Below are 18,464 nucleotides of genomic sequence, written 5' to 3'. Positions count from 1 at the left end.
CTGACTGTGAGAGAATGGAATTATGAATAAAGAAACAAATAAAGTTTTCACCATTGCAAAATACAGCAAAGCGCAGAAAGTCCAGGTAGCGTTCTCCTTCCACAGGGTTCCAGCCGATGTCAGGATATCCTTTACGTACTAGCATTGTGCAGCTCTGCAGTCCACAGCCGGCCAAATACTGCACCACCTGGGAAGAAAATACTGTATGTCAAGTCGTAAATGGAATGGATTTATATGATTTCTTTCTACCATTCAAGTTATGTAATGTGTTTTACAATATTGTTTTATTTACTCATAAATAAAATCATCCTAAATGTATTTATTCGCTACATTTTCCCAAATGCCAAAGTAAGATACCTGAGCTGATCATTCACATAAATAACACGTAATAGTCGAATGTACGTGTGGTATCGTTTATACCTGGAGGGCGTACTTGTACGAGACCAATCATATCGTGCCTGGGTCAAATATAAATACCAAGAAGGACTCCAAATAGGACTGTAATTATTGCAAAGAGCCATCGAAATTGCAGTAACATGGCAGAAAAGGAGTTTTTTCACAAGCAAATAGACCTGTGACTCGAATGTACTGTGTAAACGCAGACCAGTGGGGACCAGGTGTGGGAGGCGGAATCGAATATTTGTGTATAGATTATCTTAAGACAATTGCCTTGTGTTATGGTTAGTAACAACATCTAAGCTTTTGCTCATTACATTGTGTATTTTTGCACTATCTTTAAATTGATTTCAGTGATGTACCGTAGGCTGCAAACGGTCCCGAGTCGCACTCTGGACACCCCTGATAGTGTAAGCATGCCCGAAGTGAACCAACACAAACAAAGAAAGATTGTTTGTCTCCACCATGGAGAAGACAGCTTCACGCACTGATTGTTTAAAGCCGTAAAGTATATCCAGTAATATAAAAACATACATTTTACATATCAACAATTTATGAATTTTACAATTTTACCTTCTCTAAATCTGGCTCTCTCAAAGCAAGTGCCAACTCATTATTATCCATCACTGATGCAGCCGCCACATCAAGTGGGGTGGACCCTCTCATCGATGGAGATGCTAAAGGGGAACATCGACATGTCAAATCACAGCCATTTATTTACCCCATTTAACATAAGTAGGAAAACAATCAGTGCAACAGCTAGTATGGTAATGCTAAGTCTTGATTAACACTGTCAGTTATATTAATTGTACAATATGTTAATTGTCGTAGTTTTTGTTTGCATTGGATAAATATTGCATCTTACCAAGAGCTGTTTGTTTATTTTGCTAAAGGAAAGTGTCACCATTAGAAACAGCTCTTTGTTCTGCAGTTCTACTGTACACAAGTGAAAACAACATATTAAAATATTATTTCTGGAACAGTGTCAAAAACTGATAAAATAATATTTGTTAAATGCAAATTTTACGATCCTGCTTTTTATAGCAACGTGTTAACAGTCAGTGTATGTAAAAAAAAAAAAATTTGTTTTTTGAAAATGGTGGAAATTGTTCATACAGTATAAAAATGTGTCATGAAGATAATACACATAAAATAAAATTTGTCACACACACACACACACACACACACACGCACGCACACACGCACGCACGCACGCACGCACAGTCACTCACCTAGACCAACACTGCTGTTCTCCAGTAGGTAGCTCAGATGGTCAAACATAGCTTTCTGGTTTTGACGGCTAATTCGACAGAAGTAACAAAGAAAACGACAACAGTTGGCCACCATTTTAGGGAAGGTGATTTCCTGCAACACAACAAAAGTAAGTTCAAATGTGATATTCTTACGTGTTTTTTTCTTATGTGTGCATATCTGTATGCCATGATATTTGAGTATAAGACATAAAAAAACATATTCCAATGTCAGGATCAAATCTGAATTGGTGTTTATTAAATTAGTTGCAGCCCTTGATAAGGCCCTGACCTTTAGACATTTGAAAAATGGTGTCCAAAGTCCGTTTTTTTTTTTTGGCTTAATTCAAAAACAGAATTAAACATTAGAACATGCCAACTGATTAGGGATTAGAGCCACACTAAAATCTAAAATGAAACAAAAACGTAACCAATAAGAACAGAGACCAGTTTGTGCTTTACAGAAAATTATGGGGGATATATCACAGAAGGAACACATTGAAAAAAATGTATACTTTACTACAAATTAATGACAAAAATGTGTATTAATTTGTAAATAATGTATTTGTGTTTCGCACCACAAATGTACTTTGAGTTGAATGAAAAAACATAATGTATATAATACAAAATAATTGACACTGAAATGTATACAGTGGATAATAACTAGTAGTGCAATTGTGACAAACATGTCACGTGTGGCTTTCTGTAGCAGTTTTAAGACCTTAAGCCTGGTAAACAATATGTTCCAGACCAGGATGAAAATAATTTAAGACCATTTCACATCTATGCGGGCAAAAATTACAAAAACATAAATCCGAAAGCCAGACTTAATTGTAAGTATATGAATGCATTCACAGCTCTTTCACATTGGAAAACAAAATGGTTAAACTAATTAAATACATCAGAAGCCTCTCTATTTCAAACTAATTGGGAAAAAAAACACAAACATCATAACAGCCATTTTTCAGATTTGCCATAGAAGTGTTTTTCTTCTTTTCAAAAAGTGCAGTGTGCTTCATATCAAGTGTTTTCATGTGACAACCAAAACGTCAGCAATGGTAGAAGTAGAGGAAAGCACAACAATATATTGTCTGTGAAAGGGACGGTTAGCATCTCAGCTAAAGCTAAATGGTTAACTTTTGCAGTGTTTTTACGGTTGTCAGAATTGAGCAAACAGATAAAAACATCTACAGTGCTACTACAGTATCTGCAAAGTTGTGAAAAACAGAGTGCAGACAGAGAGATTGTCCAAAAAGAAAGAAGGCGATTATGGCTTTCAAGCCTCAAACAGAATTTGGATGTGAATAATGTGGATAACATTAACATTTGCTCAGCTGATTTTGTACCTGCTATATATGAACACCTTTTTACCTGTTTTGTTTGACTTTTTTGAAAAAATATTGCTAATAAACAAGGACTAGTATTTATTTAAGCATGACAAGATGACATTCACAAAACCTCCTTGCCTTCCTCACCCAACCATAAATTAAGTGTGAACACTAAACAGATAACGTTTATAGCATTTAATGTCAGTTGCTGTATAAACTTGGAGAAAAGATTAGACATGAGAAGAAATTCTGTTTTCCTAATAGTTTTACTGCTGTGAGTACATTACTGCCACAGAGAAATTAGCGTTTGCTTAATTGGGATGTCAAAAAAATAGATTTTCGAATGAATCGCGATTCTTAAACGATGAAAAAATTTAAAAAATCGATAAAAAGAAAAAATACATATTTTTTTCAAATCTGTCCTTACCAGCCAGGTAAATCATATTGTTGATGTAGATGCCCATATTTGCTGTGAAGATAAGTAATAGAAAAATGTATCAAAGATGTTTGTCTATTTTATGGAGCAATGTAGTTGATCATGGAACTGGAACCCAATGTTATTAAAAAGGTATTGATTATGAATCGAGAATCATTTTGAAACGAGAATCGATTATGAATCAAATCGTTACCCCCAAAAATCGAATCCAATCGAATAGTGTGGTGCCCAAACATTCAGAGCCCTAGTGCTTACTGTATGTAATAGTATGATTTCATTAATAAACATCTCATTATGATCTCCTTCAGCAAATGGCGCCACTTATACCCACAAAACACCCCTTTGGGTTGATCCTTGTATAGTTGTGCAAGTGTTTGTGGCGTTTCAGCAGCTTTTGACACGGACTTAACCCGGAATTTTTTACTTTTACATTATTATATTATTATTACTATGCTAAGCTGTAACAACACACAGCTGCACGTGCACAGCACACTAGCTGGAATAATTCTGACCGGGCAGCACAGGTAGCCTACTTTAGTTACGTTTTGTAGTTACGTTTAAGCGTCCTCAAAAATCTAAACATTTAAAAGCAAGACTGAAGTCTATGCATGTTTTAAATAAAAGTAACGTTAATAGATTTTTATGACCTTTCAACATTGTATTCAAGACCTTTCATGAGATTTTAGAATAATTTTAGACATTTTAAGTCCTTAAATTCAAATTGTTGGATTTAAGAATTTTTAAGATGCCGTGCATACCCTGAATGAGTTAAAGTTAAGCTCAAAGCTGTATAGAACACATTTAGGATATTTACAAGTGTGTGTGGGCTTTTTTGGCATAATGATGTTATTAAATGAGTATATTACCTGTTGTCAGAAAATAAGCTATAATATACAGTGCAGGCCAAAGTTTGGACACACCTTCTCATTCAATGCGTTTTCTTTATTTTCATGACTATTTACATTCTAGATTGTCGCTGAAGGCATTAAAATTATGAATGAACACATATGGACTTATGTACTTAACAAAAAAAGGTGAAATAACTAAAACCATGTTTTGTATTCTAGTTTCTTCAAAATAGCCACCCTTTGCTCAGATTACTTTTTTGCCCACTCTTGGCATTCTCTCAATGAGCTTCAAAGAGGTAGTCACCTGAAATAGTTTTCACTTCACAGAAGGGCTTGAAGCTCATCGAGAGAACTCCAAGAGTGTGCAAAGCAGTAATCAGAGCAAAGGGTGGCTATTTTGAAGAAACTAGAATATAAAACATGTTTTCAGTTATTTCACCTTTTTTTGTTAAGTACATAACTCTACATGTGTTCATTCACAGTTTTGATGCCTTCAGTGACAATCTACAATGTAAATAGTCACGAAAATAAAATAAAAAATTGAATGAGAAGGTGTGTCAAAACTTTTGGCCTGTACTGTATGGACACAGAAATAACACAACTGATATGAAGCATGTCTAGACCCTAATTTTAATTCAATTGTGATTTTTAAAAAGGAAGGTTTCTACTCTCTTTAGCATTTGAATGTTTAAGCTGAGATGGTAAAGGTAAACAAGCCTTAAGAGGAAAGTCTAACTGTGACTTTATTACAAACAAAATTACATGGGGGTCAATATTATTTTTTAAGTTTACCCCTTACAAAGACATGAACAAAGCACACATTTGTATGGTAGGTTTTTTGAGGGAGATTTTTATTGCCTTTGTTACCAGGGCTGGCTCGTTTATCTGGTTCTCATTAATTTATGAGTAAATGGGTTAACTTACAAAATCAGCATGAGGTCAAATAATTTTTTGACCGACTGTAAATACATTTCTGTTCCATACCTTGCAGTCTCCTCCGCTGAGTACATTCACCATAACCTCCATGACAGTTTCGTGCATCCCCAGAGCTCTCATCAAATTAGGATGCTGGTAGAACACCTTATTGTTCATGATATCACTGCAGAGGAAGAATGATTGTACATGACACCATGATATGGAAAGTCATCTCCGCATGAAACATGCTCATTGTCTGAAAAGTGTTCTCACCCCAGGCCCCGGATCATAAGTTTCTCTTCCTCTCTACCCATGCGCACACTCAGCAGCGATCTGATCTGACCTAGAGCAGCCAGCAGATTGATGGTTTCCTCGATCGATACAGAGTTTATTGTGTAGGTCTTAGGAAGCGCCCGAGCCTAGACAGAGGGAATCATAATTACATGGTCAAACACTTCATTATTCATCAATCAATCAAAGTTTATTTACATAGCCCTTAATCTCAAATGTCTTAAAAGGCTGCACAAGCCACAACGACATCCATATTCTGTTTAGACTATTGATTCATTCTGGTATGAAAAAGTTGCAGTACCAAGTGTCAGTTGAAACAAAAATGTTATTTCGAATCCATACAACTAGTATTACATATTGCATTTTCACAACAAACATGTACATGCATACAGTATGTAAACACACGCTTGCGTGTACTAAAAGATGTGCAAATTTGATAGCGCATGCAAAAGGCTGATCTGTGAAGCTTGTGTGCTGAGCACTGCATCTCTTATATGATGCATGTTCTACAACATAGTCAAACACCACAGGTCGATGTGCAATAAATGAGTGTCTTCATAGTGACAGCCTGTATTACATGCAAAACCCTCATTTAAATAGGGCGGTATACACCACTTTTGCTCTCTTTATTAATTGAGCATGCATCAGCTGACAGCATCTGCTAAAAACAAAGAAATCAAAGAACCTGTCCTCCAATGCCATCATACTGTCGATGCAACAGGACAAACATGGCTCTGACGAGCTCTGGATCCTCAATAAGAGACTCCTGAGACCAGCGAACCATTGTGTCGGAAACCAATTGTTGTAACGTACCTGAAAAGACAGAGGTAGAGAAATTGCAGCCTCAAATCTTAACATGTTGAAACCTAGATGGTTTAAAAAGTTATGACACTAATCCTGAATGCATACTGTGGCTACGCACATGTGTACAGTTAATACGTGCATGTACACATCCAAGCAAACATTTGCCTCAGATAATTATCTGTCCCGTAATAACATCTTGAATCATCTCAACAAACTATCACTCCAATTACTACTGGAAAGTATCTAATACAACAGTTTTGTGGAATACCAATTGTATTACATATTGTATACATTTTTGGTCCAAATTCAAATAAAGTTGGCTATCTACAGCTTCAAATACTGTACACCCTGTTCTGTCTGCCCCTCTCATAAATGTGAAGTTATTGATCAAAATTAATTTCTCACTATATAGGCACCCCTCGCCACATCGTGCTTTGAAGTTTGCAGCTTCCCTATATCGCAATTTGGGTTTTTTTCAAAGCATATTCTACATATTTTTGGCCTATATTAAGCATTTTCAAGGATGAAAATGGCTAATTTAACTACAAATAGCAATACCAGAAAGTATTGGCCATCAGATGAGACCATGGATCAAGTCAGTACAGTATACGGTCATACTTTCTATTATTAGGCCTTATATATTGGATTTAAACAAGTGTAAGGTGACCATGTGGGTGTTATTTAATGTCTTTATTTATGCTCAATATAGGGAAAATTTTAGATAAATAATTTGTAAATCCTACTTTGCGGACTAGAAACGTCAACATTTTGGACGGTCAAAAATATTAGACATATCATCTATTCAGCAACATCATTTTGAAATGTTATAGCTGCTAGAGGACTTAAGGGGCTGATTAAATAGAATTCAATTGATGTGTTTTAGTGTCCTTTAGTATTATGTTTGTTTTTTTCCTCCACATATAACATATATTATCAAAATATTTCTTATATGAAAAATATTTCAAGAAGAATGAGTGCATGAGTGCTGACAAGACGCGGCCATTTCTGTCAGCCTGTCGCCTATAATGTTTAGTTTGCAGAAACATTAACATCATAACTTTGTAATGGCTGTGTAATGTATCAAATGTAAGTGTGACATAATTATTGCTAATCGGACAATAAAATACAGATCAATTATACAGAGAGGTGCAGTAGTAGCAAAGTACATGACGTAGTAGATGCTTGTCGCCTTTATCTTTCTAGAACAAAGCACATCTACGGTAAGTGCACTATGAATGTGATATGCGTATCGACTGGTAGACTTTGATTTACACTGAACTTACTAGGTTTTCGATCTGCTTTTTCCTTGGGCAGGTTGGCCATTCTTTTCTTCAGGGAAGACACTTTTTCCACCAACGACATGAGTCGACCTCGAATGGTGAAATCACTGTCTCCATTCAAAGCCCCATTTTCATCCAATTCTATTCCTGAGATAACAGAAATACTGCATTTGAAAAATAATGCACAGAGTTAATCAATGCTCATCCATCTAAATTATTGATTGTTAAACACTTAAAGCTCGCATCAGTTTTATGCCGCTCTTAATCTCTATGGGAAAGTCAAGGGGAACTGCACTTTTTTGGGAATTTTGCCTATCGTTCACAATCATTATGAGAGACAAAAAGACATGTCTTTTTTATTTTCGGGGGATTTTAAAGATGATCAAAAAAAACGTTTGCAAGATGCGTCTAGTCACCATTGTAGCCTTCAAAGACCTTTAAAACAACTACACCCCCTCCATCAACGTTCTATATACACACTGCATGTCTACAGTATATATAATGTGGTAACAGGCACGTTCATAAAAATATATGTACAATATTTACTGTATTTTGGTCATCTTACGCATTGCTGGAACTTCTTTCCTTGGCGCATTTACTTCCGTTTCCATAGCAACACACTGCCGTCTTCCTGCCACAAGTGTGTGTTTCTACTTCTGGAAACAAACGCGATTGCGTTGTAATCATGGCAGACTTGGTAACAGACAATGAAGACGACTATTTATGGACAAATGAGGATTCACAGCCTTATCTTTTTAAAGCTGACTATATGGAGGATAAACTGCTACTTATAGAAGCAAGCACGAAGAACAGGATGAAACGCTGGAGCAGACAGAAGCCGAGAGAGTAAGGTCGGCGTGACTTGGCACTGTAAATGTGGAACTTTGAGCCAAGCTATGCCAAAATACAAAATAATTGGTGTACCGGTACTTACCAAAATCAATGGGAAATGTCCCCGGCCAGCTTGACCAATCGGACAACTGTCCATCGAGTGAGTCAGTTTAATATTGGCCTTAATACACTCAGCATGTCTTGCTTGTTAGTACAACTACAGTACATATGCTCTGTGGCTGGCTGTGTATAAACAAAACATGAAATGGGGGCTAATACTTTACATATACTGTAATATGATTGTTTATGTTTTTCAGTCAGTACAGATTGGTGTCCTATCGCATTGCGTTGTGCATTACAAACTCAAACGGCATTTAGCTGTTGACGGAGTTGCTAGCTTACCTCTTGCCGTAGCTAGCTTATGGCTAACGCCGTAACATGCTGATGTGTTACTACGCAAGCAAAACAGATCCTCAGTGTTCGCTCTTACAATAACAATGTTGCTACAGCTTGGTTATTACACAGGTTATGGAACGTGAATAAGTATTGTTGGCAGTTTTTAGATACATTTTTAAAGTGATTAAGAGGCAGAATGAATTGATAACATTAGCTGCATTGCTAGCCACCAAGATCGAGCTGATAATTACAAGTTAGAATGCAAAAAACAAAAATGACTTTTGTCGACTTGTCTCTCATAAGGATTGAGAAAAAGGATGACAAGTTTACCACAGTGTCTCATGAGGTCCTCATGGAAGTCAAGAAGCTGTTCTTGGATGTATTCAGGACAGGGACACTCTTGCTTCTCGTTCTTAAAGTTCAGCAGCATGTTGATCTGCATGAAACACTTTCTGGGTGAATTCAACATGTCAACACAGTTGAGGAAATTTGAGAAGAAGAAGAATGACATGTCTATGGATGTTCTCATTCATCCAAGTCATTGTATTCTCAGAGCTTTCAATCGATCGCAACTGGACTATTTAGTTAATCTTAGAAGATGTTTCGCTTCTCATCCGAGCAGGCTTCATCAGTTCATGCTCACAGACTTTGATTGGTCAGATCTAGTCGCTCATCTGGAACAAGAGGTGGCGTAGAACATACAGGCATTGTGTGAAAGCTGTGTGGTGGGCTTATAAAGATTTCATGAAAACCATAAAATAAATAAGGTCCTTACTTGTTGGAAATGTAGTTACCATGGTTGGGGGGTCTACAACTTAACCTTGTTAAAATCATAACTTGCACTTTTGGTTTCAGGTGAACCTTTACTATTGATAGAACTGAATGGTAACGCTAATAAGGGTGATTGTTGTTGTACCGGCAGAAGTATTACTTCTTTGTATCATACCAACAGTCGTTTTGCATCACAACAAAGTGAAACCATCCTTACCTTTGCATGACCCTTTTTTGAAGGATAAATACTTTTTATCTGGCACCGTCATCTCAGACGAGAGCTGTCATATCTGTCTCTGAGCATGAACTGCATGAAGCCTGCTCAGATGAAAATCTGGACAGTCCAGTTCTGATGGATTTACGATTCATATCGTTATTGTTTTTTTCTGAATTTTGGGTCTGTACTAAAACTAAAAAACATGTATCTTAATCAAATAAACTTAATCAATTAGCTGAAGATCAAAACAAAACAAACCCGTATTTAGTTTTTTTTATTAATACACATGTTTTTGCTCTGTGAATAAATCAACATACAGGATTTGTTTCCTTTTGTCTGCTCAATCTCTTTTTCTTTGTATTCCTACCTGTTCTTGAGGCGGGGATCGGAACTCTTTGGTCTTCTTGGCAGTGAGAGCAGCAGACATGTTCAGCGCAAGCATCACCTCATTGTAGCGAAACCTCTGGTTTTCTTGGAGGGAGGCTACAAAGTCATCAGAGAAGGCCACGACTGCTTCAATACGATGACGCACCTGGCAGTCGCATAGGTACTGCATAACATGACACATCTATGGTACACAAACAGCATACAGACATATTAGTTGAATTATATTGTGCAACATTGGCTCATTAATTATGTAACTAATATGAATAAAAAATGTATTCAGACAAATCTCACATTAAAAATTTTTAAAGTAAATTACTTATAACTGTAAGATCTTCACCGGTTGCAACTGCACTATTTTTGTAGAGTTACATTTTCTGTTGGTTGATCAATGAAATCCTAATACCGTATTTTTCGGACTATAAGTCGCAGTTTTTTTCATAGTTTGGCCGGGCTCCAGTGCAACTTATATATGTTTTTTTCCTTCTTTATTATGCATTTTCGGCAGGAGCGACTTATACTCCGGTGCGACTTATACTCCGAAAAATACGGTAATAGTGACAATCATCATGTTTGTTTTTGTGGAAATGATGACGGAAAGTGCACAGGTAAACTCTTTTTCTTTAATTCTACTTGAATATGCATTCTTTCTCTACAGGCGTCATGCAAAATTCTCCCAAAAATGTATGAATTAGTTAAAGGGTCTGTTTGCAACTTGCTCACAGTTACATTTTTCAAAGCAAAAAACCCCCACAAAAACAGCACCGGCTAGCTTGTGTTAGGATTAGTGGTTTAACAGAACACATTTGTTTTACAATTGTCTATATTTTTACTAAGTTTATGTAATACATTTTTTACCGGCCCAAATAAAATGATTAGTGTTTACGGTGGTCCCTCACCTTGTCTCGTCAACACGTACGCGCAGGAATATATACAAAAGCAGTCCAAGAGAAGTAGCGAACAATTTGCAGTCAATGTTGGGATAGAGTATACATTCAATGACAGCTAACGCCAACTATTCAAATCTCTAACATTAGCTAACAACACCCAAAATTACATACTGTATGTAGTTACATCATTATGTACTAAAACCCATAAATGGGCAGGATATACTGTGTAGGTTGGAAAATTAGCGCCCTCTATGCAATTGTGTAAATGTTGTAAACAGCCCCTTTAATCTATAGGTATTTTAGGGTTGTTAGGATAGCCTACTTGATTAACCACATGTTAGACAAAAGGACATTTTCTCAAAATGTAAAGCAACATATTGCATGGCATGGGTGAAACCTAATATTAACGTTTACACTGTCATATAATCTTTTTTGTGACTTGAGGTTCTGTAAAATTATGTGCAATTGGTTGCTATTTTTTCACAAAAATAATTATCAAGCATTGTGTGAATACTACCAAGTCAAAATGCAGCATACACTTAAGAAGCTGATACAATAATTTACAGTTTACTGCCAGTTACCTGAAGTTTTACTGGTTCCGGTAGTTTCATCTGCAACAATCCTTCTTTGGGCAAGTCCTCTTCTCCTCCCTCCGTTCTCCTTCCCACCTCCCCACGCATGTCATCCTGTCCTTCACATCTTTCGGAGAACACAGATGGTTCAATCAGCCGCAGTATGTTCTTCAAATCTCCGTTTTGGAATACACCCATGATTAGCATGGTGTAAAACAGCTTGATGAGCGGGACAAAGAGAAATTCCGTGCTGCCTCCTATTGGATCCCTTACATGCATGTTCCCCTCACATACTGCCTCAGTCAACATCTCTATTGTTTTGGTTTTTAATTTGTCCAGGGGAAATTCAGGGCTGTACTGGTAAGACTCTCCTGATCCTGATCCGTTGTTGCAATTGGATCGAGATGACGATCCAGGGCCACAGACAAAACTGGGAGATGAAAAGTGCATTCTGGGTCTTAGGGAAGTGCTGAGACCAATGCCAGGCAAGCCATGTTTCTTCTGCTCATCGGGAAACAGGGTTATACTCTTGGTTTCCCCTGTCATTGGAACAATGTACTCATTGTTCATCATGAGGCGAGCTGTCGCATAGCTGCTAAGGTGGATGTCGATCAGGAGGTCATAGTAGCCTGTGCGAAGCAAACCTAAACGTCACACAGAAACATATAACTGTTAGAACATACAAGTAGACCTATTATAGGGCCCTATTCTCTCATGTGCTTAAGTGAAAAAAGATGCGCAATTGCATAGATTCTTTAGAACATACAATACAAGTAGACCTATTATGCTCTCAGGGCCCTATTCTCTCATGTGTTTAACTGAAAAAAGATGCGCAATTGCATAGATTCTGGCCGTGGACCATTCTTCCCCAAACTATTTCGGTTGGACAATGATCATTGAACAATGCGACTATTTAATAGAAATAGTGTATCAGGATGCTAAGGCAGAGGAGGTGATCAACAACAATTGATTTATTGATCGTATATGACCAACAGGAATGTAGCAAGCATAATAACTGAAAAATGTAACACATTTTAATCAATTGATTTGATAGTTTTTTGACAGATAGTGTCAACTGTCACTCTTCATCTTCCACACACACACACACACACACACACACACACACACACACACACACACACACACACACACACACACACACACACACACACACACACACACACACACACACGTCATGGCTTCACGAACGTTCTATGTATCACAAAAAATATCAGGGTGGTTGAACTAAATAAATTAGGCAAAGTTAAATCTGCGGATTATTATTCACGTTAATCCAGGAAGAAGACGCTGTTGTACACATGACAAGCACTGCCTGGATTGATACGGCCTTTTCAAATTTAAAATGTTACCTTTTCAAGGATTTCAATGACAAATCACAAGTGTTAGTAAAACTTAATGTTCCATGATTTTCACACAGCCAAAAAAAGGTGCCACGGCAAAGCTCGCCTCATTTATAATGAGCCTGCCTTCCTTCACGACTTAACGGGGAACTGCATTTTTTTTTTAAATTTTGCCTATCGTTCAAAACATTATGAAAAAAAATTACGACGAATGTATTTTTTTTAATGCATTGTAAATTCCTAAATTTAATTGCAGAACCTCTTATGCATATTTTTAATCTTTCTTTATCCAGTAATGAGAATCCTAACATTTGGAAATATGTTTTACCGTTGTTGAAAGGAGGAGATCCCACAGCTGTTAATAACTATAGACCCATTTCTTAGTTAAGCGTCCTAGCTAAAGTTCTTGAAAAGTTTGTTAGTGAACAACTTAAAGTATTCTTAGACACCTATGGTCTGCTTTCTGCACATCCAGACATAGCACCATAACCGCTGCTATCAAAGTTGTAAATGACATTATTGAGGCATTATTTTTTGACCTGTCAAAAGCATTTGACACGTTCATATCATTCTGGCAGACAGACTGCAGAGGATTGGTTTGTCTCAGCAGGCTGTAAAGTGGTTTTCTAAATACCCGTCCGATAGAACCCACTGCATCAAGTTTGCTGGGTCCTCCTGGTCTTTCCTCTGTATTAAATGGTGTACCACAGGGTTTCATGGGTCCTTTGTTGTTTTCCATTTATGTAAACAATCTCCATTTATGTAAACAATCTCTGTTATAATGTGTCGGATGCCGCGTTCCATTTGTATGCAGATGACGCGGTCATATATTGTTCATCCCCCGCTGTTGTGCGAACCTTAGAGCTCCTGCAGTCAGCTTTTCATGTTGTTCAGTCTCAGCTGACTCAGCTGAGAAGAGTGCTAAATGCACAAAAATCTAAAATTATGTTATTTTCAAATGGCAAACAATTGCCATTGAGCACCCCAAAAATATTAACTGTTCATAGAGTTGAACTTGAAATGGTCACAACATAGAAGTACTTGGCGATTGTTATTGATGAGAACTTGTCCTTTAAATCCCACAGTGAAAAACATGTGGCTAAACTTAAAATTAAATTGGGATTTTTTTTTAGAAACAAGACCTGTTTTCCCTACAAGTTAGGAAACGCTTGATTCTGACCACTTTTATGCCTTTGCTAGATCATGGAGACTTGCTTTTTATGAATCGACTTGACTCTTATTTATTCTTACGTTTTATTACTAGTTGTGGCAACCTTGTCCACCATTGCACTTTGAAGGCAAAGGCAAACTGTCCATCTTTTCTCGATGGTTGTGTTTTATATATAAATCACTTCTTGGTCTGGTTCTCCTTAATTTGTGTTCTTTTATGTCTAAATCGCTACAGCTTAAGGTCGCAGGTCATACTTATTAGGGCTGTGAATCTTTGGGTGTCCCACGATTCGATTCAATATCGATTCTTGGGGTCACGATTCGATTCAAAATCGATTTATTTTTTTCCAATTCAACACGATTCTCGATTCAAAAACAATTTTTTTCCCGATTCAAAACAATTCTCTATTTATTCAATACATAGGATTTCGGCAGGATCTACCCCAGTCTGCTGACATGCAAGCAGATTAGTAGATTTTTGTAAAAAGCTTTTATAATTGTAAAGGACAATGTTTTATCAACTGATTGCAATAACGTAAAAAAATTTTAACTATTAAATGAACCAAAAATATGACTTATTTTATCTTTGTGAAAATATTGGACACAGTGTGTTGTCAAGCTTATGAGATGCGATGCAAGTGTAAGCCACTGTGACACTATTGTTCATTTTTTTAAATTTTTTTTAAATGTCTAATGATAATGTCAATGAGGGATTTTTAATCACTGCTATGTTGATAATATTCATTTTTGTTTCACTACTTTTGGTTTGTTCTGTGTTGTGTTTGTGTCTCCTCTCAATTGCTCTGTTTATTGCAGTTCTGAGTGTTGCTGGGTCGGGTTGGGTTTTGGAATTGGATTGCATTGTTATGGTATCGCTATGTATTGTTTTGTTGGATTGATTAATTAAAAAAAAAAAAAAAAAACATTTAATAATTTCTAAAAAAATAAAAAAATAAAAAATCGATTTAAAAAAAAAAGAGAATCGATTCTGAATCGCACAACGTGAGAATCGCGATTCGAATTGATTTTTTCCCACACCCCTAATAGTTATAATGTTTGTTCCTAGAGCCAACACAAATCTTGGAAAAAATGCTTTCAAACATGCTGCTCCATGGTCATGAAATACCTTACAAAAGCATCTGAGGTTACCTGAACTGATCGCTTTGGGGGAATTTCAGGCTATTTTAAAAGATCGAGAAATTGCTTCTTTTGGGCATTGCACTTGTTTTTAAGTTGTTTTTACTGAAATATTTCATGCATTGTTTTTATGTTAATATATGTAAGTAATTTATTTTCAACTGTGATGTGTGACTGCTGCTGTTTTCTGTTGTTTTTATATGTATTTCTGTAACTTTGTTTTTGCTGCCCTCTTGGCCTTGTAACTCTTGTAAAAAAGATTTTAATCCAATGAGTTTTGACCTGGTTAAATAAAGGATATTGATTGATTGATTGATTGATTGCTTTAGTACCGACGTAGTTCACTGTGTCTTGTCCGTGGTTTGTGTTTTAGCTTTTCCTGTCTGTAAAGTGGATTTGTTTTTTTTATATATGAATCTATTAAAAATAATTTCCTCAAGGGGACAATAAAGTCTAAAGTCAAAGGGAACTGAGAGTTTCTTTAATGAAGGCGTTGTCTTATAAACGGTGGGGCCGAATTAGGAACATAAACAATCACAGTTATTTTAGCTCCATGTGGGAGAGGGTAAGTAATAGAGAAGATCCAATCTTATAGTACTGTCTTTGTGAGGTAGAGCTGTCGGAGTTTCCATTGCCAAAAATATACCTACCATATGCTGAAATATTGTAACAAGTTACATAATGCAATATGGAGGAAAAGAAGAGTTGACATGTGGACAAGTTTTAACTATTGACGCGATGAAGAACAGGACGCTGAACACAACTAGCTTAAAGCAGCGTCTGCATGACAGTCATCCTAACAAATGAAACAAAGAAAAGTGACAATTTTCACAACAATCTCGTATAATGTTATGTTTACTTTTGTTTTTATTGCGAGGAAATAGCAGCGTTGCATAATTGATGCCTAGTTTGTGCAGAATTTATTTATCCCTTTGTACAGTACTTTTCCTGTCAGATGATGTATAAAATATTATTTTCACAAATTTCAGGTAAAATAATGTAACACCAAGGTTGGTATGAAATGATTGACTTACTGATGTATTCATTTAGAGAATGTCTACTTTTTGTTATGAATTGTATTATTGAGATGCTTTGCAGGTATGGGGTGTAGAGTGTAAAAGTTCAGTCACACTTTTCTAGTACCGTTTTTTTCGGACTATAAGTCGCAGTTTTTTTCATAGTTTGGCCGGGGGTGCGACTTATACTCAGGAGCGACTTGTGTGAAATTATTAACACATTACCGTAAAAAATCAAATAATATTATTTAGCTCATTCACGTAAGAGACTGGACGTATAAAATTGCATCGGATTTAGCGATTAGAAGTGACAGATAAACATATAGCATGTTCTATATGTTATAGTTATTTGAATGACTCTTACCATAATATGTTACGTTAACATACCAGGCACGTTCTCAGTTGGTTATTTATGCGTCATATAACGTACACTTATTCAGCCTGTTGTTCACTATTCTTTATGTTGGGTTTTATCAAATACATTTCCCCAAAAAATGCGACTTATACTCCAGTGCGAATTATATGTTTTTTTTCTTCTTTATTATGCATTTTCGGCCGGTGCGCCTTATACTCCGGAGCAACTTATACTCCGAAAAATACGGTAGATATATTTCTCAGATTTAACTCACATTTCTCAGATTTAACTTTTCTTAGATTTAGCTAATTTTTACCACATTTAAGTTTAAATTAAATGTTGACTCTAAAGAGTACCGGTATATCTAAATGTTAAAACTAAACTTAAATCTTAAATAAAAATATATGTTAAATCTTAACTCTAAACCTAAATGTTAAATCTAAACCTAAATGTTAAATCTAAACTTGAATATTAAATCTAAAAGTGAGCGCTAAATGTTAAATCTAAAACTAAATCTTAAATTTAAATCAAAATTTGAGCGCTAAATGTTAAAGCTAAACCTAAATCTGGAATCTAAACCTAAATGTTAATTCTAAACCTTAAATATGAACCTAAATGTTAAATCCAAACTTTAATCTAAACCTAAAATGTTAAATCTAAACCTAAATGTGAAATCTAAACCTAAATGTGAAATCTAAACCTAAACCTTAATTATAAACCTAAAGGTTAAATCCAAACTTAAATCTTGAATCTAAACCTAAATGTTAATTCTAAACCTAAATGTTAATTCTAAACCTAAATGTTAAATATAAATCTTAAATCTAAATGTGAATGCTAAATGTTAAACCTAAACCTACATTTTAAATCTAAATGTGAGCGCTAAATCTCTCGCCAAGTGTAAAGATGAATATTAGTAGGATGTCAATATTCTACCAATCCGATGCCTCTCAGCCGGACCCACATCTCTACCTCTTAGTGCATGACACTCCTACATCTTTCATAAAGTTGCATATTTTTTTAAATGCTAGCTCCAAACGTGTGAGTGGTGTGTTGCTTAAAGACAATTACACACTCATGCTGCACTTTCGCATTTGACAATGAATGGAACTCCAAGTGGAGGAGTTCAAGTACCTCGGAGTCTTGTTCACGAGTGAGGGAAGAGTGGATCGTGAGATCAACAGGCCGATCGGTGCGGCGTCTTCAGTAATGCAGACACTGTATCGATCCGTTGTGGTGAAGAAGGAGCTGAGCCGGAAGGCAAAGCTCTCAATTTACCGGTCGATCTACGTTCCCATCCTCACCTATGGTCATGAGCTTTGGGTTATGACCGAAAGGACAAGATCACGGGTACAAACGGCCAAAATGAGTTTCCTCCGCCGGGTGGCGGGGCTCTCCCTTAGAGATAGGGTGAGAAGCTCTGCCATCCGGGAGGAGCTCAAAGTAAAGCCGCTGCTCCTTCACATTGAGAGGAGCCAGATGAGGTGGTTCGGGCATCTGGTCAGGATGCCACCCGAACGCCTCCCTCGGGAGGTGTTTAGGGCACGTCCGACCGGTAGGAGGCCACGGGGAAGACCCAGGACACGTTGGGAAGACTATGTCTCCCGGCTGGCCTGGGAACGCCTGTGGATCCCCCGGGAAGAGCTGGACGAAGTGGCCGGGGAGAGGAAAGTCTGGGCTTCCCTGCTTAGGCTGCTCCCCCCGCGACCCGACCTCGGATAAGCGGAAGAAAATGGATGGATGGATGGATGGATGGAACTGATTCTTACAATGAGGCATGCAGTGTGCATGAATACACTTATTTATATTTGTATGTGTC

At 36.7% G+C, this 18,464-nt stretch overlaps 1 protein-coding gene across 13 annotated transcripts in view; it reads right to left on the bottom strand.

The window, feature by feature from the left end:
* The window catches only part of ryr2a (ryanodine receptor 2a (cardiac)), a 249,867-nt gene that overhangs the window by 130,062 nt on the left and 101,341 nt on the right, over positions 1 to 18,464 (bottom strand). For all 13 annotated transcript variants that reach the window (XR_009815903.2, XM_061967101.1, XM_061967103.1 and 10 more), the window contains 10 exons: positions 11,619 to 12,253; positions 10,131 to 10,331; positions 9,106 to 9,211; positions 7,552 to 7,695; positions 6,150 to 6,277; positions 5,447 to 5,592; positions 5,243 to 5,357; positions 1,629 to 1,761; positions 970 to 1,073; positions 52 to 187 (listed from right to left, as the gene is read on the bottom strand). Coding sequence is in view for 12 of the 13 variants with exons in the window: in XM_061967101.1 (XP_061823085.1) it covers positions 52 to 187; positions 970 to 1,073; positions 1,629 to 1,761; positions 5,243 to 5,357; positions 5,447 to 5,592; positions 6,150 to 6,277; positions 7,552 to 7,695; positions 9,106 to 9,211; positions 10,131 to 10,331; positions 11,619 to 12,253 (1,848 nt within the window). In the remaining variant the exon portion in view is untranslated. The remainder of the gene's footprint in view (positions 1 to 51; positions 188 to 969; positions 1,074 to 1,628; positions 1,762 to 5,242; positions 5,358 to 5,446; positions 5,593 to 6,149; positions 6,278 to 7,551; positions 7,696 to 9,105; positions 9,212 to 10,130; positions 10,332 to 11,618; positions 12,254 to 18,464) is intronic.

Source organism: Nerophis lumbriciformis, linkage group LG11 (assembly GCF_033978685.3).
Source record: "Nerophis lumbriciformis linkage group LG11, RoL_Nlum_v2.1, whole genome shotgun sequence".
Lineage (NCBI taxonomy): Eukaryota > Metazoa > Chordata > Actinopteri > Syngnathiformes > Syngnathidae > Nerophis > Nerophis lumbriciformis.
Note: the sequence above shows the minus strand (reverse complement) of the source record. Positions and strands in the feature narration are given on the sequence as shown.